At 40.7% G+C, this 26,788-nt stretch overlaps 1 protein-coding gene across 2 annotated transcripts; it reads right to left on the bottom strand.

Moving 5' to 3' along the window:
* Positions 1-3,362: 3,362 nt before the first annotated feature.
* LOC306914432 (uncharacterized protein) lies at positions 3,363-26,788 on the bottom strand. 2 transcript variants are annotated; one of them, XM_079491446.1, is made up of 27 exons: positions 26,344-26,788; positions 25,825-25,903; positions 24,859-24,918; positions 23,728-23,775; positions 22,505-22,561; positions 21,818-21,898; positions 21,590-21,649; positions 18,511-18,591; positions 18,251-18,310; positions 17,426-17,497; positions 15,508-15,567; positions 15,094-15,165; positions 13,484-13,552; positions 12,859-12,927; positions 12,282-12,359; positions 11,765-11,812; positions 11,558-11,617; positions 10,757-10,831; positions 10,061-10,138; positions 9,626-9,679; positions 9,484-9,525; positions 8,765-8,845; positions 8,277-8,316; positions 8,000-8,045; positions 6,117-6,462; positions 5,418-5,486; positions 3,363-5,055 (listed from the first exon to the last, which is right to left on the bottom strand). In XM_079491446.1, the coding sequence occupies exons 2-27, from the start codon at positions 25,891-25,893 to the stop codon at positions 4,570-4,572; spliced, it is 2,361 nt and encodes a 786-aa protein (XP_079347572.1). In that variant the 5' UTR covers positions 25,894-25,903; positions 26,344-26,788; the 3' UTR covers positions 3,363-4,569. The 2 variants fall into 2 exon arrangements, with proteins under 2 accessions (XP_079347572.1, XP_079347573.1); XM_079491447.1 differs by having other exon boundaries at positions 15,094-15,168; positions 15,514-15,567.

The raw sequence follows: 26,788 nt of genomic DNA, 5'->3' as shown, positions 1-26,788 counted from the left end.
TTTACCAGGTTGGTAAATGTGCTCCAGTCATAGTTTCCAGTCATAGTTGACATAAATTATCTTCTATTTCCGCTTGCCCTAGTACACTCAGTCATGTAACCGAAACCGACAACATATATCACTAAAACGTGGGTGTCACGTCATCTGTAAGGCAGAACCAGGAGTCAGGACCCAGGATATGTTTCCACATCCCTGGATTGTATCCTCTGTATTAAAGCAAACTGCCCCTTTTAAAACCATGACAGCTTTGTTCCATGGAACTGTCACATAGAACTGTCACAGGCCACGCAAGGTCCCCTTTAAAAATAAGAATAGCAACAATGCCAAGTATTACATACATCTTCTTTCAATCCCTTTATTCGTATACACCTTTGTGAGACATACAGTATCATTTTCTAAAGTAACCTTTCCCGTTTTTCATTGGCGAACGCACGCACACGCACACGCACACGCAATGAGCTTGTGACTTCTCTGCATTGCCTTCCTCATTCAGAAACAACAACAACTGTATTAAAGAGAACAGGATCATCTGGAAACTTCCACTTCCTCATCTTGCCTGATAAGCTTAAAGGACAGTTTTTTTCAACTAAGGTTCATGTTTTAGGTTGTTATTAGTAAAATATGAGGGTTACATTTTTTTCATAGGCTGAATTCTTTATTTTTAACGATTTTAGCTATTTTGGATGGGGGGGCGGGGGCATTCGATCATGGGGCTATATATATATACATCTTGTTTTTTTACAAAATTTTACGCCGATTTCTTTATTATTATTATAGTCCTACTAGACCCCAGGAAATCACATCTGGCCACAAACGATCACAGGATCTATACTGAATGTGAAGGGGGATGCCATACTCTTTGGCATAGGCTCAATATGTGTTCAATATGTTTGTCACCTCTCCATTAACATTCAATAGATCCTGTGATCTTTTGTGGCCAAATATCATTTATCTATAACATTTTGTAAAAAAAAAAAAACATATTTAGCCCCATGTTCGAACGCCCCCGTCCCCCTGTCAAAAATAGCTAAAATCATAAAAACGAAAGAAAGCAACAAATGAAAAAAAAAATAATAATAATCATAATAATAACCCTCATCTTTTACTTTCTCTAATAACAACCTAAAACATGAACCTTGGTTGAAAAAAACGAAAGTTGTGCTTTAATCTGTGCTATTCCTGTTAATAACTACCTAGACATGCCAAACAATTAAGTTAATGGTACCTTGAGGAAAGACAATCTCTTCAGGCCATGAATTTGTATTCAAAAGCATTAACGATTCAGAAAAGCAAATGAATGAAGCATAACCAAGGGCCAAGGGAGTTCATCTTTCTGGCCAAGTCTTTGACACTATGAAAGCTACAAATTTAAAATAAATAAAAGTCACCGTTTCAATAGGTCTTTGTGCTACCTTTGCCACCTTGACCTCAAGGTCATCTGGCCCGGTTTGGCCATGATCCAGGTTAGGACAGAATTTGTTAACACTGTCTTTGCATATGAAAACTCGGCATCAGGAGTACTTAAAAACATGATCACCATTTGAAATGTTTTTGCCATCCACAGTAGGTTTTGTGCTGTCTATCTATTAATCTCATGCACAGTACCATACTGTATATGCAATAATAGTTTACTTTAAATCACACATAAGATTAAACATGCATGGGCTATATAACAAATCATATAAGGACTATGACTTCACAGACAATGCAACATTTCCTGGGTCAACATTTCCAAGAGCACCCCATAATGTACTACATACAAACCTCATAAAGAGAGTGTGTGTGTGTGTGTGTGTGTGTGTGTGTGTGTGTGTGTGTGCGTGTGCGTGTGTGTGTGTGTGTGTGTGTGTGTGTGTGTGTGTGTGTGTGCGTGTGTGTGTGTGTGTGTGTGTGAGAGAGAGAGAGCAAAATAAAGGGGTGTTAAAATCTGGAATTAGGATTCATTGAAACACAACCCTGAACTACACTGTGCTGTAGAAAATTAATTTTCAGTAAACCTGAGACCTCTAATAACCTGTCAGCAGCCTGGAGACACAAAGAACATCCAGACAAAAGGACATGTACAACTTATGATAACGGTATAATGAATACAATAAATAAATGTTTGCCATATTGCTCTAATAATAAAATAAATATGTATACAAACTGTGTAGACATTTAGTAACGGCCCTATTCTCACAAGTGCCTTACCTCTAAACATCTTTGCGTTTTTTTTTTGTTTTTCAAAAAAAAGGCAAAGAAGTTTAGGGATAAGGGGTAAGGCACTGGCGAAAATAAGACTCACCGAGATGGAGGAGAGCTTCCACTCGAGTTATTCTGATGATCTACACTACAGTATATACGGTACTTGTACGACGGAGCACAAACTGGGCATACAGGTATGCCGACAGGCCGCCTGCATGGAGTTTTGTTCACACTACAGGCACATCCAATTTGTTTCGGAAATCTGATCTTTAGGACTGACATCAGTCACCATGTGTGATTGTCATTGTTATGGGATATACATTTCTTACCAAGAATTCTGTTCATCAAGGTGTTTACTAACATATCCCACATTGGTTTCTATTCAACCACCCTAGGGGAACTTTTGACAGCTGCTGAAAGTTGGGGTACCATCAACAACCAATATGAGGCAAAATGCTCTAAATTTCATTATACTTTAAGTTTAGACTAGGGGGTGTTCATGATTCTGAACCCATTCCAAGCATTAGTTTTGCACGAAAAACACTCCTTGGGCTAAATTCGGCCATAGCCATAGAGGTCAGCCAAATGTGGCTATGGCCATTTTTTGTATTGTCTATTTTCAAATGGCAGAAATGTATATAGGGTTGAAGCGGTTAATGTACTGTGTGTTGTAATAATCAAGATCTACAAAGTAACTAACTAAACTACTAAAGTGTCCATGTAATTGTAGTAGAGTAAAAGTACTTTGATATGTAGTGGAATAGAAGTACAATGACTGAAAACTGGAAATACTCCAGTAGAGTAAAAAATAAATAATAATACCTCAAATACAGTATTTGAGTACTGTGCTTAGTTACTTTACAGCACTGACTGCCTGTATTCAAATGGGGAGAGACGAGCAGATTCTCAGCCGATACTGAAAATAAGCCACTCGAATCTAGTCAATCTACCAACTTAATGAAAAGGTGGAATTCTTAATTAATTTCTATGTAGGACATGATTGTTCTCGTTAACAGAAGATTTACTCATACTTTGGGATCAACAAAGAGATGGAATTTCTTCAAACTGGTACCAAATTTGTGAAAATGCTCAAGTGGTCTCCTCTAGTGGTCATGGCATTAGCTTCTTCAAATTCCCAGGGGGATCAACCCTGAATGATTAGGGAGGTAGCAAGAAACCATCATTAGGAACAAACCTTTATTACCAGGAATTTGCAACATCATCTAATAAATAAAAAATAGGTAAGATTACAATAGAAACAGTCAGTTAAGTAGTAATATATAAAATACATATTTAAAATATATTAAGATACAATAAATCTACTTAAAAAGAACCCTCATTAAGAATAAAAGGTGTCTTAATGGAGCTTGGATTCCGTTGCTAAAACTATTGACTTACATTTAAAGTTTTCTCTTTACATTCTTAAATGACACAAACATGACCTCCGGCTAGGCATGTAAGGATATATTGTATATCGATATGGTGACAACTTAAATCTATTTAATAAAAACATGGCCACATGTGTTGACACGTAGTGGTGGGGATGGACGAACACGGGGTGAAGGCGGCGTGGTGACAGAGACGCACAAACAAACAGTATTGTAAAAGAAAAATAATATTGGATTGGTGCAAGAGAAATACAATATATTTCGGTCATTTGGGGGGGAAAAGAAATTAGTGTTTAAAGAAAATCGTGAAAAGTCTTATCGTGAAGCTAATATCGTCATTCAAATCGTATCGCTAAAAATGTTATCGTGAACCTAATGGCGTGATTCAAATCGTATCGTGAAAAATCTTATCGTGAACCCAATAGCGTGATTCAAATCGTATCGTGAAAAATCTTATCATGAACCTAATATCGTGATTAAAATCGTATAGTTGAGTGAATCGTTACATGCCTACCTCCGGCCATGGAAAAATTATACCAGCAGTTATTTCCAGCTAAAGCAGCTCCTTCAAGATTGTATCATGTCATTAAAATGTAACGTGTCACTTTACTCTAAAGCTTAATTCATACTCATCGCATAACATTTTTTGGCAAGTGATACTGTCGTACACATACAATAGAGTATAAATTAGGCTTGAGATTCTATGAAAAATAAAATTACAGCTCTCAGTAGTTTAGACATTTGGCATCTTGTTTTATGTTGAACTGGTTTAACCCCTTGCCACACTTGTTTTAAAGTAATCATACATTATGTTCTGAAATATAATGGTCTCTTTCCATAAAAATCTGCAGTTTTTCTTTTGGCAACAAAAGGGAATTGCCTAGTACATTCAAAAGGAAATTGCCTAGTACATTCATAAATATGCATAAGCCTTGTTCTTCATTTTGCTCTAAATGTTCCAACAGTTAACGTTCAGCGTTCCTCCAACCACCTCCATTTACTCTTCAAGCAGGGCCAGTTTCTTCAGGTCAGACTTCAACATTTCTTCATCATCCTCCTCCTCTTCGTCTACCTCTATCTCGATACCGTCGATGGTTTTCTGAAGCTCCTCCTTGATGTTGTTCAGCTCCAGCAGCCCGTCCTGCAGGTCCTTGCACACCTCCCGGATCTTGGCGGCGAAGTCGGTCTTGGCGCCCTTCTTCAGCTCAATGGAGTCCTTGGCCAGGAAGAAGACGTCCAGGGCCAGGAAGAGTCCCGACATCACGCCCGTGGTGACGCTCATCACCTGTGCGGCTTTGGCCGCCCCGCCGGCCACGCTGAGGATCTGCACGGTGCTGATCAGACTCTCTGCGTTGATGAGCAGGGCCTTGCCCGCCCGCCCGCCTTCCTTCATCACGTGCTTGACGTTCTGGTTCAGGTGCTTCTTGTTGATGCTGTCCGCGTACGCCTCAAAGTCCCACTCTTCCAGTGCGTCCATGCCTGCCTGTTGGGTGGGTGGAGCGAGCAAAGGGGTGAGACTACCACTCCATCCTTGGGGTCTTTTATCAGCAGAATGCAAATAGTTTTACTTAGTTATATGGCACCAATGGAAACCTTTCATAGCAGCCCAGTTGACAGTAAAACATACACTGAATGTGTCTTATGTAAGTGTTAAACCATGTACCAGCATGGACAGCACCTGTGCAGTTAACTTCACACTGGCACATTGCCCTCACTGGTCAATGTTTTCCATTATTTGGCCGTATACGTATCAGCATATTGTGGAGAAACACAACTATAAAGCACCAACACGTTAGATTAACAAAAGAACACAAAATGCATTTCCCCCATGCACATCCCCCTCACCTGCAGAAACTCCAGGCACTCCTTGATGTCCTTGATCTCAGCCTGGTAGACCTGGATCATCTTCTCCACCTTCAAGGTTCAAGGTTGTACTTTATTGTTACATCTTGTGTACAGGTTGTACTTTGTTACATCTTGTGTACAGGTACATAAGAGTAAAACTTATCGTTACATCTTGTGTACAGGTACATGATAAGAGTAACTCTTTTTGGCTTCCTTCAGACAATGCGGCAGCATATATAACATTCAAAACAACAAAAATCATCATCAAAAATAGTAATATACATGTGCATATTTTCACCCCACCCATAGCCTGTTCAAGCCAAAGCCGCACACACGGCCGGGCAAACGTTTCCGGAGCATCAAAAGCAGCACCACCAGACTCTTGAAGAGTTTCTATTTGTCAACAATTAGACTGCTGAACAAGAACCAAGTCTGGTGACACTGCACAGACTGAACTGAACTGACTGTTGTTTTAATAGAGACTCCTTTATATCATACACGTACAGTAGGTCATAACATTTAATACCTATTATTTATTTTATTGCATACATATTGTATCATGTAGATTAGTCATGTACTACGCACTTTATGTTTTTTTATCTTTTAACTGCAATGATGGGCATGCACAACCAAAGATTTCATTCACGTTACTTGTAATGTGTTGCGACAATAAAGATTGAATGATTGATTGATTCCCACCTTCTTGCGGTCCGTCTTGGAGTGCACCGTGTCGGTGATGTTGGCCGAGGCCGAGGCGATGCCGCCGCCGGTCGCCACCGCGATGCCCACCGCCGTGACGATGAGCGACGTGCCCATGGTGAACGGCGCCAGGATGAGGCCCGTGATGGTGGTGATTGAGCCCGCCACGCTGGCCACGCCGCCGCCCACGCTCGCCGTCACCGTCTTCTTGTGGAAGGTGTCGGCAGCGTCGGCCAGCGCCAGCAGCTCCAGGATGCACTTCTGCAGGGAGGCCCCGCGCCGGTTGAAGAGGCGCACAAAGAGGCGCGCCGCCATGAACACGCGGTCCGCCGCGTCCTCCACCACCCTGAGGGAGAGTAGCCTCGTCTTTAGCTTTTCCCCAAATTTATCTCATACTGTAGATACACGAGGACTTAATTAACTTATTTTTCATGAAATCCCACAGCGCCAAAAACTCCTTTTACGCGTTGAGCTTTGTAATAATTCATAATCATCTCGTTCATATTTACCGTAAAGCAGGGCTCCCGGTTGCTAGGCACCCCCCTGTGCCTAGCAACCCGCAGCAAGATGGCGGCCCGCTGCAAGATGGCGGCCCGCACACAATCCTGGGGCCGCTGATGTTTATAGCCGCAAATCTCGGAATTACGGCTCAGATTGAGCTGGATTGAACAACGCAGCTCAATACAAAACCCTGGTTACTGCGCGGTTAAAATATGAATGCTTCTAAAGACTCTTAAATAGAGGATAAGTCAATGAGTTATTATTGATCTTCTTCCTGGTCTGCTTGTTCACAGACTTGACTGTGGGAAGAAGCTTTGCTGACACAGCATCTGTCCTATGCAGTATGTCCTGGATAGTGGGAAGCTCAAATCCACTGACGTCGTCCAAAATATGCCGATAGGAAAACTATTGTTTTTACAGAAAATAATGCAGAAAGAGATGCTATGGGCAATTTTGTAAATGTTCCATTTGTGAATTTGTTTTATAGTTATTTGTAATTATAAAATTCCCAGTTAAAGTTACTGTTTGAGTGCACTTTTTTTCATCTAGCTTAAAATAAACAAAAAACCATCAGCATCCCATCATGCACCTGTAACCCAACAAGCCTTGCACTGTGTCGATGCGCTTGTCACGTGATCGGCCGTAGCCAATTGGAAGAAGGAAACACAGGAGTCCAGTTCCTGTTTCTGGGCCGTTTTAAGAAGCCGTTTTCTCTGAATCTAGGTGGCATCCGCGACGATTGACCAGAGCGCGTTCTGGGATCATTTGTGACGGAGTGAGTAATGGCGGCTTTCAGAAACGGAAGCAGGCGCGATGCTACGCGGAGGGGGTACTTGCTAGGGGGAGGGGGGTACTATTGGCGAGATTAAAGTAAATAAAAGAATGCAAGCACATTGACGGTGGTGAAAGGAGTCTACGTTGGTGCCAGAGCACAGATCAATGTTGCGCGAGGGGTGTGAAAGGCGTGGGGAGCACCGTCGCATGTGGAGATGGAACTCGTAGAATGCAAAGGGGAAGCCAGTGACATAATGAGGACCAGAACACACAGTCTGGACGTAGAGAAAGCACAGTGGGGAACGGCAGTTTTTGCCTACGTCACGGTCTATGACTTTGCGATCTGAACTGGCACACATCTATGTACGCGCTTCCGCCTGTCTCAAATGTATATATACACACATTGAAACATAAAATATCCTAATATCCTCCATTGTATTATATATCTGTGTCAGTTGTTTGATTTGAAGGATCATTGCAAAACATACAGTATCTGTCTGGCTCTATTATCGTAGGAGTGTCAATTTAACCTGCGTTATATTATATTAAGCCTCAGGGTGGGGATGAATTAAGTGTTTGTCGGCTTAGATTTGTAAGCCTGTACTTACTCCTCCGCCTCTTCATCCTTGTTGGTGTCATTCCACTCGTCCCAGCCTATGGGACAGTTATGACAGCAACCAATTCAGAGTCTTAACAAAGGATTTACAAGAACAACAAGAAGCAAAGCACTAACGATAATGGTACACATTCTTTCTACCGCTGAGCTTTATTCAAATAATTTGATGCCGTCTGTGCTTTGAAAGTGCCTTTGAAATTATGCTTCTGAAGTTCAGCTACACCCTTGATAGACAAGGTACACGTGAATGTTTCGTGTACAGTACATACCCTCTACTGTTCCCCACCACGTCATCAGGCCATCTTCATCCTGAAAATGTAACATGAGTAATATAATTTCATTATGTACTTGAATACACACACAAAAAAGCAGGCATTCTGTATAATTTCCTGTACACAGGTTGACAACATATTATGATTCATAATCAGTGTGTTTGTCCCAAAAGTAAGAACATGCCAGACTAGTATGCAACACCGCTATAGCCAATATAATTATTAAGTGGCGTTAGATTTATGTGTGCAAAGCCAAAATAGCTACAGCTGTGTCACAATGTGTACTTACTATAATTGCAGCCTTGTGCAGCATGCCATGTTGTTTTTCTTCTTTTTTTTTTAATATATCACATACATGTATTGTATTTCAGTTAAGAAAATACTGTGTTCCAGAATTATAAATGTTTCTCAAAATGGATATACTGTAACAGATTGAATCCGCTTCATTGTAAAAATATGATTAATCCCATATAGTGGAAGCTTACATCCATAGGGTCATTGGTGGTTCCATCGCAGGGCACAGGCACATCAGCCAAGTCCACTGGCTCAACCTCCACGACCTCCTCCTAGAAAAACACAATTCAACTCAAACTGGATTGTTCACATTATTTGGCGTACAAAGTGAGGTTTACAATATCATCATGACAATTACATCACATACTGTATCGAAGACCATTAAACTAACTTGACAGTTGTCAACTGTTTTTACCCGATTTGTGAGGTGAATATCCCTTTGAATATCCATTATATATAATGTACATAATAATATATATAATTTATTGTTTTAATGTTATTTTATGGTTCAATGTTTACTCTCAATACAATAGTTTGAAGACAAGCTTCTGCATATAAGGCTCTTTTATTTAGTCTTAGGTACAAAAGCCATTATGAGCAAAGACTGCCATCTAGGGGTGGTTAGTAGGATAGCAGAGAACGGCATCTGCCTTTCTCATCCTGATTAACTAGTTAGATGGATGCACATACAGTAGTAAACCACTGGCATTTACATAATATAAACTAAAACATTTATACACAACTGCAATGCCATCTGTACCCATCCAAGGCCAACCCTAATCCCGAAGAAACTTCTCCACCCACTTAAATCAATAGCAATCTTCTAGATAGACGTACAGTTTAGCTATAGCTCATTCCAGTTCAGTGCAGTACCCGAGGTGTAAAACAAACAAACAAAAACAGTCCATACCTGAATGATGGGCTGAATGTCTGATGATTCTGTAACAGAGTTCTGAAAGGCACAAAGACAAGCATCACAGGACATCAAAAGAATCCATGAAGCAGAGAGGAATTGTTTTCAGATACATTCAATTTGTACATTCAAACAGTACCTTGTTTCCAGAGCCAAAGAAAGCACCTGGGAGAATCCGTCTTATCCTGAATGTCTGGCAGATTAAGAGCACAAAGAAGTCATACAGTAGGAATTATTGACATATCTAGTGTCCATCACTGTGGTATTCTAGACTATTAAAATACACAAGTCTATAAGTTCGGGAAGTACTAAAAACACTACACTATACAGGTTTACTGTAACGATGTCGGGTAGAAGATGCAAATAAACTGGTCAATATCTTTAACAGCTCCGCAAAACCAAAAGTATTAATAAATGTGACCATTGTTTTTCAAATTAATATAATTAATTTACGGTGCAGTGAGTAGCAGTTTTACTTGTTCTGAAAGTGATTTTAAACCAGTCTTAATTCATGTTTTTGTCCATCGTTTGTTTGTTTGTGCCATTACATTAAAATAATTATCAGTCCACATACCGGCATTCTTTTCTTCTCTGCCAATTTTGGCTGGCTTTTCACCTCAGAGCTGCCTGCCGTATCAGTGTACCAAACAGTCTGAGGAGGAAGTTGCAGAGTTAGTAGAGTTAAGTACAAACCATAATGGCTATACCAAGTTCATCACCGTTTGGAAGCTTTATGAATCGTTAAGACAATACAGCATTTTACCCCCTTTTAAGTTGTTTATTAATTATTTCTGTGAACGTAACCATGTGATCCCTTTCTTTGTATAGTATAGTTATGTACTCAACCTGTTGGTTTTATACCTGTATATATGTTGTGTGTATCTTAGTTATGTACTCAACTTATTGGTTCTATACCTGTATATAATTTATGTTGTTTGTGTGTCTGGCCTCGTGGGGAAAGATGGTGGGTGGGTGGGGAGGATTGGGAAAGGAGTTGTGGGAGAAAATATAAAAACAAAGAGTCGTATTTTCTTTCTGTGAAACTTGCATAATATGATGTCATACTCTTTGAATAAAATGTGTTTTTAAAAAAAAAGACAATACAGCATTATACTATGACTCACAGTTTTGGCTGTGATAAAATGATAATTTTACAGATTGGATGCGCTTTGTTTTTTAGTTACAGTTCAATAGTCTCTCTTTCAGGTTAATTTTACATTGTTGCATTGAAGACATTCACTACTCTCCAACACAATGCTTCATGTCTTACATGTCTGTCGATGGTGCTTTCATCCAGACTTTCGGAACTGGAGGACTGGTCGCTGTGAATCGACTGTGCTTCAGACTGAAAAATCAATATATCAACTATAAATAAATACACTCCTGTATGAACATGGTGATAAATAAGCATAACGGTTAGAGGTTGAACATTTACCATCTACTGTACATGTGACAGAGAAAATGACACTGAGTGGCAATTCCCAGACAAAAAACAAAAGGACAACAAAAAGTGTCATCACTCCAATAAATAAGCTGTACTTTTCCACTTGCTGATTTTCACCCCCGAAAAAAGATGGTTAATATTTAGCACTTGAAACATTGTGACAACACCAATAGTGTGTTACAGTACTCAAAGTTATGAAATTAAAAGGTTTGATTACTGAACCGATTGTTTCCACCTAGTTTTAATGATGAAAGCTGGGAGACTGCAGTCCTCCAGTTGAGTGAAGGCCAAAGCATTTAGATTTTAGAACTTGTGAGTGTAGAATAACAATATAAGATCTTGAAACAACCCCTAGACATCATTTAAACACATGAATCTTGGCATCCCTATTCTGGGGCGAACATTCTGCGAAAATAGTAGACCTACAAGATCACAACACGCCACATTGTTATCCTGTGATCTTGTTGATTGTTCGCCAAAGCGATCTGATGTAGAGGGGGGGGGGGGGGGGGGGGAAGAGGACCTAGCACAGAGCCCTGACGAGGGACCCCGGTCTACTAAATACTGTATGCATATATAGGGTTCAAGTGGTTAACATTAAAAAATACTAGTAAGATTGATTTATACCTGTGCAGTAGACTTGAAGGAGTTTACTTTCTGTACAAAACCTTGGAACATCCCAGGGTTCTGAAAGACATTAAACCATGGCAGAGCAACTTTCAAAAACTGCCTTCAGGACAATGGAGAAAACTGTGTTTATTCATCTTGTTTCAAGATACAATGCCCGATTCATCAGAATCTACTGTTACATCGACACGCGTTATCCTCAGGTACCTGTTTGGTCAACTGCTGATCCACAGTGTCTGTGCCGCCCTTCGTCCCCTGTGGGTGACAAAGAGAACACGCATGTTTAAAGGTATATTCAGTGATTTGACTTAATTCAAATATCACTTATTTTTTATTTTTTCTGGATAATCCTCCCTACTATAGAGTGTGCTGACCATATAAGGAGTTCCTCCCTGTCCTCAGTGAGCCCCTGGGGTCAAAAAACCCTAGTTTCAGTTTTGGTGGCGGGTGGCAAAACCGTCATCCAATCAGGATGAGTGGGGCCTTCCTCCAATCATGATCGAGTGGGGGCGGGCCTTGGTGCACATGCTGTTGGCTCCCCCCACTGTAGAGCGTGCATGTGCACATTTTGTTACCGGGGCGGACTGGGTGGTTTTCCAAATCACCCAAATCACTGAATGCTCCTTTAATTGTATGGTTTTGTTGAGTTTCTTTCGGATTGTAACATGTTGTTTACATACTGTAGATAGAAGTGTATACTGTAGATGTGTACAGGAATAGTGACCTGCTTCTCTGTCAGGTTGTTATTGTCTGCCAAGCTTCCGGCGCTGGATGAAAGGTCACTGTGAAGTGACCGAGTGTCCTGAAAAGACAAAACAACGTTCAACCTGGCGTCCACGTCATTATGGTTGAATATCCACAAACAATATTACACGTAGAAGAATTGGCTATTTTCACTGTGCGACAGTCATACGCTGAAGTATACAATAGGGCTGAAGTGGCCATGGCTTATTCATACTTTGTTGTACGACCATGTAACAGAAAAATAATATCTTAAATAACTTGCAACTTATCAAACTTGTCACATTTCTGTTGAAAATGAGTTACACTCGGCCAGAAGTATAACAGATTTTTTTCCAACTTCCAAAAATGCTATATATATTCAAACATTTCATGCAGAAAATGTTGATCTCTATACATGCAGAGGTACTTGAAATTAATAATAACATCTAAGATGCGATTTTTATCCAGGAGTATCATTACAGCTATATTTCAACTGAAATATATGAATACATTTTATTTTAAGAATGATTCCCTCTTCAGTGTTATCATGTCGATAATCTCATCATCATGGCCGCTACCTGCTGTGTCTTTGCAGATGATTTGAATGGGTTGACCTTCTGCACCATCCCCATGAACATCCCTGGGTTCTGCAACAGAGACAATTATCAACCCCATCTCACAGAAATACGGCGAAATAGCACGGAATTGCAATTCCGTACATACACGCCTAGAAAACCCCAAAATCCGCACATATTACACGACTACCGTTTTGACCGCGACGGAGGCGTGGCTATCACTAGTACGGAAGTGCTATTTCACAGTGGCCGGGTCGGGCTGGGTGAGTTCCGGCTTGACAATATTTACTTTTCTGTCCATATCGGGTTACAACTCGGACAGGGCTGAGTCGGCTCTACCGAACTTGGCAACACTCGACACGGCAACCCGAGGCCCTAAAGGGCCGCTCGGTGGCATCTCCCGTGGCTCAAGTTCAGTAGAGACGGCGCCCCTCAGTCATTGTCTATGGGGAGGATTTCACAGATTTTAGGGTTTTCTAAGTGTGTATGTAAGGAATTGCAATTCCGTGCTATTTCACCTTGTTTGGGTGAGACTGGGTAGGAATTATATACATTAGAGCCAGAGTGCAGCAGTTCAAAGTCATCCCAACAGGATCAATGGATACCAGGTCACATCAATGGGTTTTACCTGCGTGCCATCAGGCTGTTTGTCAGTAAGTTGCAGATCAGAGACTTCGCTAGAATCCTCCTTTGGCACCTGCAGCCAAAAGTGAAGAAGAGGCATACATACAGTAGGTCATCCATTTGGCTTCTTTGTGTGCATAGAAGATATTCCACAACACCAACGTGTCGTGCATTGTAGCTTTAACAAGCACCAGCTATGTTTATGCTGGAAATGTTTGGACCGACAGACCTCCCCAAGACATCCGTGCTGCATTGCAAGCTTCTTTCATCTCCCAGTCATTTACAATAATTGCATTTACGGTTGCACCATTCCCGACTACAGTGAAGTGCACATTACTAAGCAAAATGTCATATTTGTGATGCGATTGTGCACAGTGGAGGTAGTAATACTGTAGGTGAGGCGGGGATCAGCCATTGCTCCTATTTTGCCTTGTGTGGAAGGCTTATTTGAATGATTTCCTATTGTGAGGTACCTGGACTGACTTTTATGGTTGGTACTGCACCTGTACCTTTGTATAGGATTTGAATGGTTTGACCTGTACAACTCAATTGAATATACAGGGCTTCTAAAAAAGAATAGCGAAAAAGAAATTGATAGAAAACATTGGAACGGTAATGTGCCTTGCCCTTTTTCCAGTTCCCACAGACGAAAAGGCACAAAGAAAACCATGCTATCACTCCAAATAATGCACAAAAACAAAATAAACAACAGATTTATGTTAAAAAGCAGACAGACTTTGCATTTAAATTCCTTTGGGAGTGTTGCCATTCCACATGTTATTCAACAGCTAGTTCTTTTGAGAGCCAGAGGAATGGTAGAAAAGCCACATCCGCTATACGATACAACTTTATTGTCCACACTAGGTGGAATATTATCTTCGGCTCAGTCACATGACAGGAAAAACCACAACCATACACAAAAAAAAGGGGAATTGCACCAATAAAGGACTTCCTAAAAAACACTTTTGGTTGTCAGTGGCTCCCTGACAACCAAAAGTATTGTATTGTCCTGTGAGGGGACAATACATATTTTTTTAGTTTACAGCTTCAACAGATTACATTTTTACATTAATCGAGGGCTGCACAACCGTGAATGCCGGCAAGGGATTCACACGCAGATTAGACACCAACGGACCGACATGCGGAAACGGTCGGACATGTGGTCAAACATGTGCACAGTCGGTAATGTATTCATATACCATATTTGATCAGTTGTTGCACCTTGCTCTTGTCTCCTCATCATAACTCAAAGTTGAATTACATACCATTTGATATTATGGTACAATACGGTAATAATATAATTTAAAAGTTAAAAAGAATAATATAATGTTACTGATAAGCTCAATGTGCCAACAAATACATTAAACCAAAGATGACTAGTTACTACCAATAATCGTGATTAATAATCCTGATTTCAGCCCTAAATTCACCTAAACTCAGGGGTTGTAATGCATCAACACCCTCCTTATCAAACAGCAGTGGTGGATAGTTACTAAGTACATTTGCTCAAGTACTGTACTTAAGTACAATTTCAAGGTATTTGTTTACTTTACTGGAGTATTTCCAATCAAATTACTTCGACTCCACTACATCTCAGAGGCAAATGTAGCTTACCTGCGTGGACTCTGGAGTGTTCCTCTGTTCTAGTGACTCTGATGAAGAAGCTCTGCCGACTGCAGAAGAGGCCTGACGACATGAACAGAGAAGCTCAGTAGTGCTGGGCAATATATCCCTATTATATTGATGCTGATATATTAGGGCTGTGCTCAATTAATCAATTTACTGGGTTAATTACTTGAGCCCTATTTTATACCTTCAAAAACGTCCTAAAACATTGTGACCTTGCATATCAGCTATATTTCTTAAATGTTTGAAAAGGGGAGAAAAAAGGATCATCGTCATATTAATGTCGTCATCTATATCGAGTGTGGTAACAAATATTGTGATATTTGATTTTATCCACATCACCCAATCCTACTCAATGGTGTCCATGATTATAACAAAAGATGTGTATGAGTTGGTCGTTACCTGTGATGTGGATTTGAATGGATTGACTTTCTGCATGACTCCTTTGAACATACCAGGGCTCTGTCATGAAAGAAAGACACATTCTAAATCAGTGGTTTTCAACCAGTGGTCCGGGGACCACCAGTGGTCCTTGAGGGGGTTCCAGGTGGTCCCCAGCTAAATGGAGAGTTGGTAGCAAAAAGATCTTTAACTCTTGAGTGTAAAATGAAACGAAATGGACCCGTACAGGTCCATTTGGTTTAATTTTACACTCTCAAGAGTTACATTATTGTTAACACTTGACCGGGGTTATTTAATCCATTAAATAATAGCGCCCAGCGATTTATAGCAGCGGAGCACTTTTCCCATATGATCCCCCCCCCCCCAAATGTCACAATCCCTTTAAGGCTATGGACCAGAGCTATCCAACGACAACAACATATTCTTCATTTTTGGGTCCGAGAGGCTGCCTAAATTATATCAAATGGTGGTCCATGGCTCAAATGCTGAATACATAATGGGCTCTGAGAGTCTGATATGAAACGGGTTGAAAACCACTGCTGTACATTGATCGTCACACTAGGATGTTACAGGACAGTACTTTTAGGGACGGGGGATATTCAGTCGTCGTTGTACTACCGGCATCTATACGGCATATGCCATTTGACATGTTTGACATCTTACAATGTAATATGAAATATTGATGTATATTGAAATATTGATGTAAGACACCTGAGAGCCCCACAGTCGGTTGATACTTTTAAGAGAGGACTACAAACTTTTTCCTTTTTACCAAAGCATTTTTATAGCCTTGCCCTTATGTTTTAAATGTTCCTGTTTTATTAGATGTTTTTAATGGTGTGTTGTTTCTTCTGCTTTTATTTTTGCTGTAGCACTTTGAGATTCCATGGAATGTAAAGTGCGTTATAAATAAAATCCATTATTATTATTATTATTACTACATCAATATTTCATAATGGTTTTATACTTTTATTCAATGTTATGCACCCATACCAAACTCTCATCAACTCCACATTCCAGATTGGTTTGTTTTTGTTGAGCAATTATCAGAGCTAATAACCGGCCCACTATTCATTGGTCAACACTTTCCCCAATCCCCTCAGACAGGGACGTCCACACATAGATATCAAAGGGGGCTTCAGACCCTGCCCTTTTACCTGTCTGTAAAACAACTGCCCTCTCCAGACCACGAATTACTATGGTGAAAGAAATGCAAATGCCCTCCTCTCCTTTCCATGCCATACCGGAAGGCAGCATTCAGGAGAATTGTTTTTTTCCGAAGTCTCAATTTTACAATTTACAATTTAGGCATTTAGAAGACGCTCTTAATCCAGAGCGATTTACATTAAGCAATAACAAAAGCATGGCATACATCACATATATAAAAAGTAGTTATCATGAATCATGCGTAAACTAAGAACGTAACAGTGGAGTATCTATGTAAACTATACATACTATACAATATATTATACATGTGTACTATAAAGTGCTATGACTACATAAAATGCAATTCTAGAGCTGTCTACGTAACAAGCTATAAGTCTGTTTAAAATACTATCTAAGTCTACAATCTACATAATGTGCTATCTAAGGGGCTAGGCTAGGGCAAGTGCAGGAAGTGCAGGAAGTCTCCTGCATTTGAACGCAGCATTTTGCATTGAACTAAATTGTTTCGAAATCCACATCTCCAGTAGATAAAGAGTGCAGGGATGCGCCCCAAAAATAGCTGATCTACAATCTCTCAGTCTCAACGCATCGCAGCGCGACGTGTTGTGAGCTTGTAGATCTGCTATTTTGGGCAAAAAGTGCCCTCTTATGGGATTTCAGCCCCTGCCTCTCTAACACTCTCTGCACATGCCTGCCCTCAGAGAATACGGCAACACATCTGCAAGACTAATGACCTTTGCAAGACTCTCACCTGTGTGGATTGTGGACGACTTCCCTGTTCCAGGGACTCTGTCGAAGGAGCTTTACCAACTGTAGACGAGACCTGGATGGAGAATACACTTTCACTTTCAAAACAGTTTCCTGTTTCTATGTCAGTGGTGCTCAACCTTTTTCAATTCTCTGAAAGAATAGAATTATATTCAAGATTTGCGCCACATTTTCACGATAAATAAAAAAAGCAGATCTACAAGCTCGTAGCGCAGTACTATATAAGCTTGTAGATCAGATCAGCTATTTTTCAATAGCTAAAGTATAAGATAATGCTTAAAACACCAAAAGGGGTTCCCGTCCTGAATGGGTTAAAACGTTCAAAATAAGAATTTAATGCACAGAATATTAATACGAAGCAACTGAAAAACACGTTATTTCAATGGTAGTGGATAGAGGATTTTTGTCCAACCACGAAATGGCAACCAATGGGTGCGAAGAGGGGCACAACCACGGGCGGATCTTGACAAAGGGTGAATTGTCAAATAATATAAGAAAGGGCGCTATTTTCACATGGTCTGTGTGGAACAAAGTCAAACAAAAAGTTATGTCTCAACTCCTACAATTCCAAGTGCTTGTCAGGGTGGGAGGTCCCCAGTTACGGAATTTCGTTTCTCTGTATTTTGGAATATCCATTTCTCAACGGAGCAACTATTAACGATAATATCTGGAGTTACATCATGGCAAAGTAACGACACAAACTTGTACCAAAGTGTCCCTTTACTAGTTTAAAGTGTCATTTTACAGAATAACCCACACACAGGGGGTTAGAACAAACCCCCTGTGTTGTTTGATGTGTTTTTTTTACCTGTGACGTTGTCTTGAATGGATTGACTTTCTGCATGGCTACTTTCAGCCTACCAGGGTTCTACACAATGTGGAAAAGAAAGAAAAGATTAGATCAAGTCGTGAGGAAATCAGGAAATGTATACTCTTCACATGAAAACTGAAACCAAAGCTGAACGTTTTATTATACATTTACATAAAAGTTCGTTTTTTTCTGAGAAAACGCACAGTAAAGCTCCTGGAATATACGATTGAAATGTGTAATTATCTTTATCTATTCACCTGTGTGGAATCTGAAGCATTTCCCCTTTCCAGTGATGTCAGTGATTCAGACGAAGAAGCTTTACTGACCGTGGGAGAGACCTAAAACCAACAAGAAGGTTCAATGGTGATGTTGGATTTTGTGATTTATACCAAAGCACTGACAAATAACAGACCACCTTAGGCAAATATACCATTGTAATCAGCCAAGACATGTCAGTGACAAAAAAACAAAAAACACACAAAACAAACAAATGGATGAGGGCCAAGGAAGACTATGCTAAAGGAACATTTAATATTTTGGGGGATACATTGCATGTTATATTCATGATACAAGTGGGTTGGGGGTCCCAACATTATTTATTTTTTTGATAACTGAAGTGACAATTTAAGGACTTTTAAAACCTTTTTAATACAAAAAAAACAAAGAATATATATAAGACCATTACTGCATCAAAAGTAATCAACAAAACTATACTATCAAACATTGGCCAAATTGTCAAATAATATAAGAAAGAGCCAAAGACTTTGAGCAGATCTACAAGAGCTTGTAGATTTGACAATTTCACATGGTTTATCTGTGGAACCGAATCAAACTAAATGTTATGCCTGAGCAACTCCTACTATAATAGACCATATTCACACGGGGGCAATGTTGGCATTTTGCATTGAAAAAGCAGGGTGGCAAACTGGCAACGGGGTGACATTACATAACTTAGGGGAATTCGCAGTAGCCGTTTTTTACTGAATTCTGTTCATAATGTGTATGTGAAGTTTGTGAACCACTGTTAATGGCAGGAATGGTTGGGCGACTTGCAGGGCTTCTATCTGAAGAGACGTTGAGGCCAATATCCCGTAGTCTGATTTATAGTCACGTAAACTATTGCTGTGCAGTATGGGGCAACGCAGCTCAGACCGATATGAGAAGACTGCAGATCACACTAAACAAGGCAGCTAGAATGGTCTTAAGATGTCTAATCTAATAAACCAGTAAACAAAGAATAAATGAACATTAGTTCGCGAGAAACATCAGGTCAACACAAGATCAAGACACAAAGATAATTATGTTCTACCAAAAATAAAAACTAGTATGGGAATGGGAAGCCGATCTTTTATTTTTAGGGCAGTTAAATTATGGAACTCGTCATTATAGCTGGGATTGCTTTTATTGATTCATTACCATGTTGTGATTTTAGTTTAGCTTTGTTTTTTTAGTTTTAGTTTCTGTGTTGGTACAGTATGCGGTCAGGTTTTCAGCTGGCTCAGGGAAGAGGACGACCCTGCCATGCATAATCCACTATAGATACAGTAGGTGAATGTACTGTATCCGTCTGTGGGCAGGCATATGCTGTGCCTGTGTGTGCGCGTGAGTGTGTGCGGTTGTATGAGTAGAGGATTAGAGGTATAGGTATGTTTGTTACGCTGTAATACTTGACTCACTGGTCTTTTAGTATCAGTGTAATTTGTAATGTATTTTTGAGTGGTGTAAACCACTCCTACAACTGGCTTTGTTAGTTTACGTGTCTGTCTGTCTGTTCGTACCAAAAAATGAGCATGGTTGCTATGGTCACCCAGTTCACACGGGTGGAATTTCATTACGTCAGACATTACGTCAGACCACAGCTGATCAGTCTATATAAGACCTTACACCACTCAGTTCACACGGGTGTGATTTTTTAAATGCAAATACTATTTTGTAATGTAATATAATTTATTCTGTAATGTTTTAATTTATTTCTGGACTCTTGGAAGATTAGCCGAAAGGCTAAAAGAGATCCAAATAAAAATAAAAGAAAATCAAATGGCGGAAGAATAGGAAACAAAATATATAGGGCACTAGGGGCAGTATTATGCGTGTCTTAAGTACCAGGTTTTATTACTTAACTTAAGACCTGGAGGCGTGATCAATGCCATTTGGCTATTCTGAGTGGCCAAACAGCATTGACCACGCCTCCAGGTCTTAAGTTAACACATTGAGAGCCCACGCAAAACTGCCCAAAATCACTTTCACCTAGAAAATCCATTCACATTTTTTATAATTCAGCTGACTGTGGAAACACATGCTGGAACTTTTTACTTTGAAATGTTTTATAGTTTGAGTTATTTAATTTAAACGCCAAATGCATTCTCAATGGCGAAAACACAAACTTTGGCACCACGTGTTAAAAAAAAAAAAAAAAAATGATTTTTCAGATTTCTTTTTAAATTAAAATAAAATCAAAATAAAAAATAAAAAAAAATATATATATATTTTTTTTTTCCAAAGACGTCCACAGACGTCTTGGGCTATGCACGTGCGGTAATACCCAGGACGTCCACAGACGTTTTGGGCACAAAATGTGTTAAGTCATAAGACCTGGTACATAATACTGCCCTATGTCTTTAAGAAGGCAGGTGGCATCAAATTACATGCTGCGTAAGCAGGATGGGACAGTGTCAACATTCTGTGGACTTAATTCCCACATCATCTACAACAGGTGTAAACAAAAAAACACGCTCGGCATGGAGTTTCTTTTTTTCCTCTGCTACAGTACTTCCAGTGATCTAGTGATCAGGGTGGGAGGTCCCTAGTTTAAATACGATTATTTTGGGGGGGGGTCGTGGCCTGAAAAGGTTGAGAACCACTGCGTTGCAGTGGTTGCCAAAAGCATTGATATATGCTCATTTATGTGCACTAGTACATTAACCCTAACCCAATTATGTACTAGTCTACTCTGTACAATACTATACAGACTGGTACAGTACATTAATGCAAACAAAGTGGATTCTGTCAATCTGCAATATTACAATGTCAGACAAGTTCGTTTTTTGATTTCATAAAAATGTCAACTTACTCCAAGTAATGTTACACAGAACCCGTTTTACTTGTGTATGTTCGTGTGCTAGACACGTTTCTCTGTGCAATGTAGGTCAGTGAGGAGACTATTTTGAATTATCAATCCAACCATTGACAATATCTCGCCAATATTTGGAGTTACATCATGGCAAAGTAACTACACAAACTTCTATAAGTGTCCTTTTGCTTTAAAGTGTAATTTTACAGAAGAACCCATAATAAAAACCCCTGTGTGTTGTTTGATGTACAGTAGTGTGTTTTGACCTGTGACGTTGACTTGAATGGATTGACTTTCTGCATGGCTGCTTTCAGTCTGCCAGGGTTCTACACAATGTGGAAAAGAAACGATTAGATCAAGTCGTGAGAAAATGTACACTCTTCACATGAAAACCGAAACCAAAGCTGAACTTCGATTATAAAAGGTACTGTTTTTGTCAGAGAAACCTCACAGTAAAGCTCTTGGAATATATGATTGAAATGTGTTCTATTCACCTGTGTGGAATCTGAAGCATTTCTCCTTTCCAGTGATGTCAGTGATTCTGACGAAGAAGCTTTACTGACCGTGGGAGAGACCTAAAACCAACAAGAAGCTTCAATGGTGATGTTGGATTTTGTGATTTAAAGTAAACCATAGCACCGGCTGGTTAAACACTTTGAACTTGGTATCCCCATTTTGGGATACAACACTGTGGAGAATAGGGGTACACATCATCCGCAATGCCTCCGGCTTAGGCGAGCATCCATACAAGTAGGGCGGGAAGGGATCTCTAGTGACTCCTATAACCTGGGGCGACGCCTGTGTTGAATGGTGAGGGAGGCACTACATTCTCTCAGGAACAGCTGAGAACTGGAACCAAATAATACTTCTTGCCCTGAAGTGGGAACCACAGTGGGCGTGCCACTATTCAGTTTGGAAGATGTGATATAAACCATCATAAAAAATAAAGAACGGAACAAGTTCTTTTGATGGAAAAGGGATCTCAGTGACCTCCTTCCTAACTGGCAGGTGAGCCAATAGAGGGCAGTAAGACTTCACAGAAATGTGTAGGGAATTGGGAAAATAAAAATACAATTGAGTAATTGGCTCTTCTAAATTGAGAAGGAAAAGAAAAGAAAATGCTTAGCATCTGATGGTTATTTTCTACTTGCTTTGCATATCTGACATCATATGATAGTTACCTGTGAGGTGGATTTGAATGGGTTGACCTTCTGCATGACCCCCATCACTCCTGTGCTCTAAATTGAAAAACATGCATATTTCATCAATACAATAAAACGGACGTGATGTTTCATTGTGAAGTGATGTATCAATGTTGAGAACAAGGTTTGTAAGACTTTACTTTTAGGATCAGCTAGCTTTGAAGAATGGTGAGGATGAATAAAAGTAACTTACAGAACCCTTTATCACATGATTATAGATGAAGACACTTAACTTCAGTATAAAAGGTCTAGAATAGATGAAGACTTAACTACAGTATTAAAAGGTTTAGTATAGTAAGTCGGAAGCCTTGGGAATGAATGGTTCCCGAGCCATGTGACCTATAGGGCAGGACTCAGGAGCCTATCTCCTGTTTCTGTGGCATGAGGTGGCTTTATGTACAACTATACCTCCCCCAGACAAGTACACCCATAGACATATAAACGTAGACACCTCTTCCGGCTCTGGTGTCACAATTGAAGGCACAATTTTCCCAAGATTCCTTGCAAAGCATTTGCCTTCAATGCGTGCGTAACGGAAGTCCCGGAAAAGATTCGCTGTGATTGGCCAGTAGTCACTTGAGTGACAGCGAGAGACATGGAGGAGTCGTCGCATGAGTGACGTCACTTGGGCAGAGACGCAGTGTGCCTTCAGCAAATGCCTTCAGCACTTCTAAATAAGAAAGCTGCGGAGAACTGTTGATTTGTTGCTTTCTTTAATGTTTTCTGTTAGTAATCCCCCCTGGCTCTGATGTTGTATTGTATTGTATGTCATGATTGTTATAAAGATTTGTTTAAAAAAAATCCTTCAGCACTGCACTTCCGCTTGACTTCCTGCCTTCATTGGGAGACGCGTCTCTCCAATGAACTGCAGCGGCCAATGAGGCATCTATTTTTTAGAATATCTATGAGTACACCCCCTGGACATGACACTAGTATGTGGGAGAATCCAGACCTCGATGCCAAGTGCCGAGCAAGGAGGCATCGAGTCACGTTTTCTTTTTGAATGGTCTTTGGTATGACCCGGCCAGGGGATTGAAACACAACCTCCCAATCTCAGGGCGGACACTCTAACCAACAACACAAGACTATTTGTATAGGCTTTATACCTCCGATGTATTTGCTCAAATTATTAAAGTGTGTGTACTGTGTGTGTGTGTGTTGGGGGGGGGGGGGGGGGGGGGTCGTATATTGTATGCTCTCACCTTGTTCTTCTTTAGTAAAGGCTCACTCTTTACATCACTGTTGTTCTCCTGCAAGAAACAATTACACTTATTGGTATACTGGGTTATTGTTGTGCGTGTCCGTCTCTCCATCTCTACCAGTGTTGCTGGAGAAATAAGCAACTACTAGTCTATGAAAACAGGCACAAAAGAAGCGCCTAGGCCACATGAGCATTGGATATTTGCAAACACGTTGTGAGCTTGTAGACAAATACATTAATTTGGGGGCGACATAAAATGTTTGAGAACCACTGGTTTAAACAACATTTAGGAAGCAAACCCAAATAAGCAACTACATAAAAAAATAAAAACACAACCACCAACATTTATAAGCCATTTTACAGAAGTCACTCCATCCATATCAGTGGATGGAGGAGATCAGCCGGGGAATCGGAGCGGTATTGCAGTCGCTGTACCGCACTGTTGTGACGAAAAGAGAGTTCAGCCAGAAGGCAAAGCTCCCCGTCTACTGAGCAATCTCCGTTCCTACTCTCACCTATGGTCATGAAGTGTGAGTCATGACCGAAAGAATAAGGTCGCGAATACAATCGGCCGAAATTAGTTTTCTTCGACGGGTGGCTGGCATCTCCCTTAGAGATAGGGTGAGAATTTCAGTCACTCGGAGTAGAGTCGCTGCTTCTTCGCCTGGAAAGGAGCCAGCTTAGGTGGTTCGGGTATCTGGTTAGGATGCCTCTCGAGTGTCTCCCTAGGGAGGTCCTCGAGGCACGTCCCACTGGGAGGAGACCCCGGGGCAGACCAAGGCGCAGTTGGAGGAAATACATCGACTCAATGGCCTTGGAACGTCTCGGGATCCCCCAGGAGGAGGTTACTAATGTTGCTCTTAAGTCTAGAGCTCTCTGGTGGAGCCGTGACCCGACTACGGATAAGCGGTTGAAGATGGATGGATGGACTCATATAGTATTATTAAGCGGACATGGCAACACTGATGATCTCTCTACCTAAGTTCAAATACCACCGAAGTGGAAAAAGCAGCACTCCACAATAAAAGGAAAGCGAGACTGGCTCATGTACACGTTCTTATTTATTGAGAACACTTGACATGTTTCGACCTCAGCCTTCCTCATCAGAGCAGATTTAAAAAGGCATCTCTACCTGTGAGCTAGTGTCCATCTCTCCCTCACTCAGACTGTGTGCAATAGGGTTGTCCAGCTCCTGGTGACAAAAATAACCATGACATCTCCCATATGTTAGAGCAAAAAAGGTAAAAAAACACAAACGCAACCATCACCACATCACTCGAGCATTATCGTTTGACACTAAGGTCTCAGAGGCACTTGCCCGTCGGGCAAGTAAAGTACAGGTCATGTTCTACTTGCCCAAAGCCAAGGCCATGCCCACTTGGCCAAAAAGTAAATCGTCCATTATAAAATGATAGGTACATTTTGAATTACCGTTCAATTTAACACTTACACCCCTACATAAAGTTTATGACAATCAGTTCACACTTGTTATTTTATATTTTTAAGTGTAGCAACAGTGAAAACAGCACATTATAGGTAAACAGTGCTCTTATTTTACATTCCACAGACCAGAAGATGTGTGTTGCTGTTTACTGTATACTATATGCAGTTGCGTCCCCTCTCAAACAAGCACTTGCATGCCCTGTCAGGCAACCTGAAAGCAAACTCTACCTGCACGAAAGTTTTATTTACCAGCCTGAGGCAGGTGGGCAACCCTTAAGTGTCAATGCCTATATATACACACACACAGTATGTTTATGTATGTATGCATTTCATAAATACAGATGTCAATCGAAAAATCGGCATAGGCTACATTCATATTGTGAATGCAAAACTGAGGTTTAATGAAGAGCTAATTCAGCTTTATGTGTTGTTATGAGACACCTAATGCTGCTTGACCAGAACCAACATTTGTATGAAATAATTAGGACTACTTTGAAACTTGAGAAATGTGTCCAAGACTTTCAACATCCCTCAATGATGATTCCACTGTTTATGTTACATAATTGGTGACACATGACATGTTGCCACATAAGCAGCACTCTCTTGCAATAAAGCACCTGTATTCATTAGAGACACACAGTCACACACACAGTACCTCCCTGCTGGGTCGAGGGGGGACAGCTGGGGTCGTTGCTCCTGTTCTGCCTTTATCCCTTCGAAACATGTTCAGTTTCCTACAGACACACAGAGAGAGAGAGACTTTTACCTTTAACACGAATATCCACAAAACTTTTATCCGACCTAGAACCACCATGGACTAATATAATACCCAATATGCAGCAGCAGTCAGCTGTCAAGTGTCAACAACACAATGCGTTCAATTGTTTTACAAAATGCCTTGTGACCGGCTGGCTGCTATCCCTACCAGCTGGCTGACCAGTGACTGTGGCGAAAATAGCCGACCTACAAGCGCACAACGGGGTCGCGACTGACCGCTTTGTGAGCTTGTAGATCAGCTATGGTCTGCGCCATAAGCCTGCCTGCTACGTACGCGGTGCGCTCTTTTGTGACACATACTGTACACTACAGGAAAGAATGCTTCACATGCAAACGAACGCCACCAGGCCACCACGCCAACAACACAATAGTATGACTCGTAATATGGGAAACCTACCTCGGTGTACTGTAGAATAAAAAATAAAAAACTGGCTAAAACCGACACAAAAATAAACTTTTAAAGAGAGCACGGTCACGGAGGAGAAGGTCTCCGTCTGAGTCACTTCACTTGGCTGCGAGTAGCGAGGAAAGTCAAACAGGTTTTACCAGAAGACAACAAACACCACAAAAGTGGGCCGCCGCGGTTCGGTTACTTGAGTTATAGTTTGCTCTCTGTCTTCCGTCTACTCTACTCTGATTTCATGGACTGCAGGTTTCTGTTTGGCTAAATGCTACAACAATAACGCCAGGTTCAGGTTGACATTTGATGCGTTTAGGTCTATCTTGGCCAGGGCACTGAGGGCAGGCATGCAGCGCCGCGTCTGTTTAAACTTTTCTCTCAGGAGAAAAGTTTGTCCTTCCATTCAGTCAGAGCACCGCCCCCAACGTATAGTTTCTTTCCG

Source organism: Electrona antarctica, assembly GCF_951216825.1.
Source record: "Electrona antarctica genome assembly, chromosome: 21".
NCBI classification, from domain to species: domain Eukaryota; kingdom Metazoa; phylum Chordata; class Actinopteri; order Myctophiformes; family Myctophidae; genus Electrona; species Electrona antarctica.
The sequence above is the reverse complement of the archived record's forward strand: the minus strand, read 5'-3'. Positions and strand labels throughout refer to the sequence as shown.

What these genes read in the sequence shown, in the direction of transcription:
- LOC306914432 (XM_079491446.1), bottom strand. Translation starts at nt 25,893, where the DNA reads ATGTTTCGAAGGGATAAAGGCAGAACAGGAGCAACGACCCCAGCTGTC. An exon ending in AACAGCCTGATGGCACGCAG is followed by an intron (nt 12,928 to 13,483) that starts GTAAAACCCATT and finishes TCTCTGTTGCAG; the next exon opens with AACCCAGGGATGTTCATGGG. An exon ending in ACATTCAGCCCATCATTCAG is followed by an intron (nt 8,846 to 9,483) that starts GTATGGACTGTT and finishes GTGTTTTTCTAG; the next exon opens with GAGGAGGTCGTGGAGGTTGA.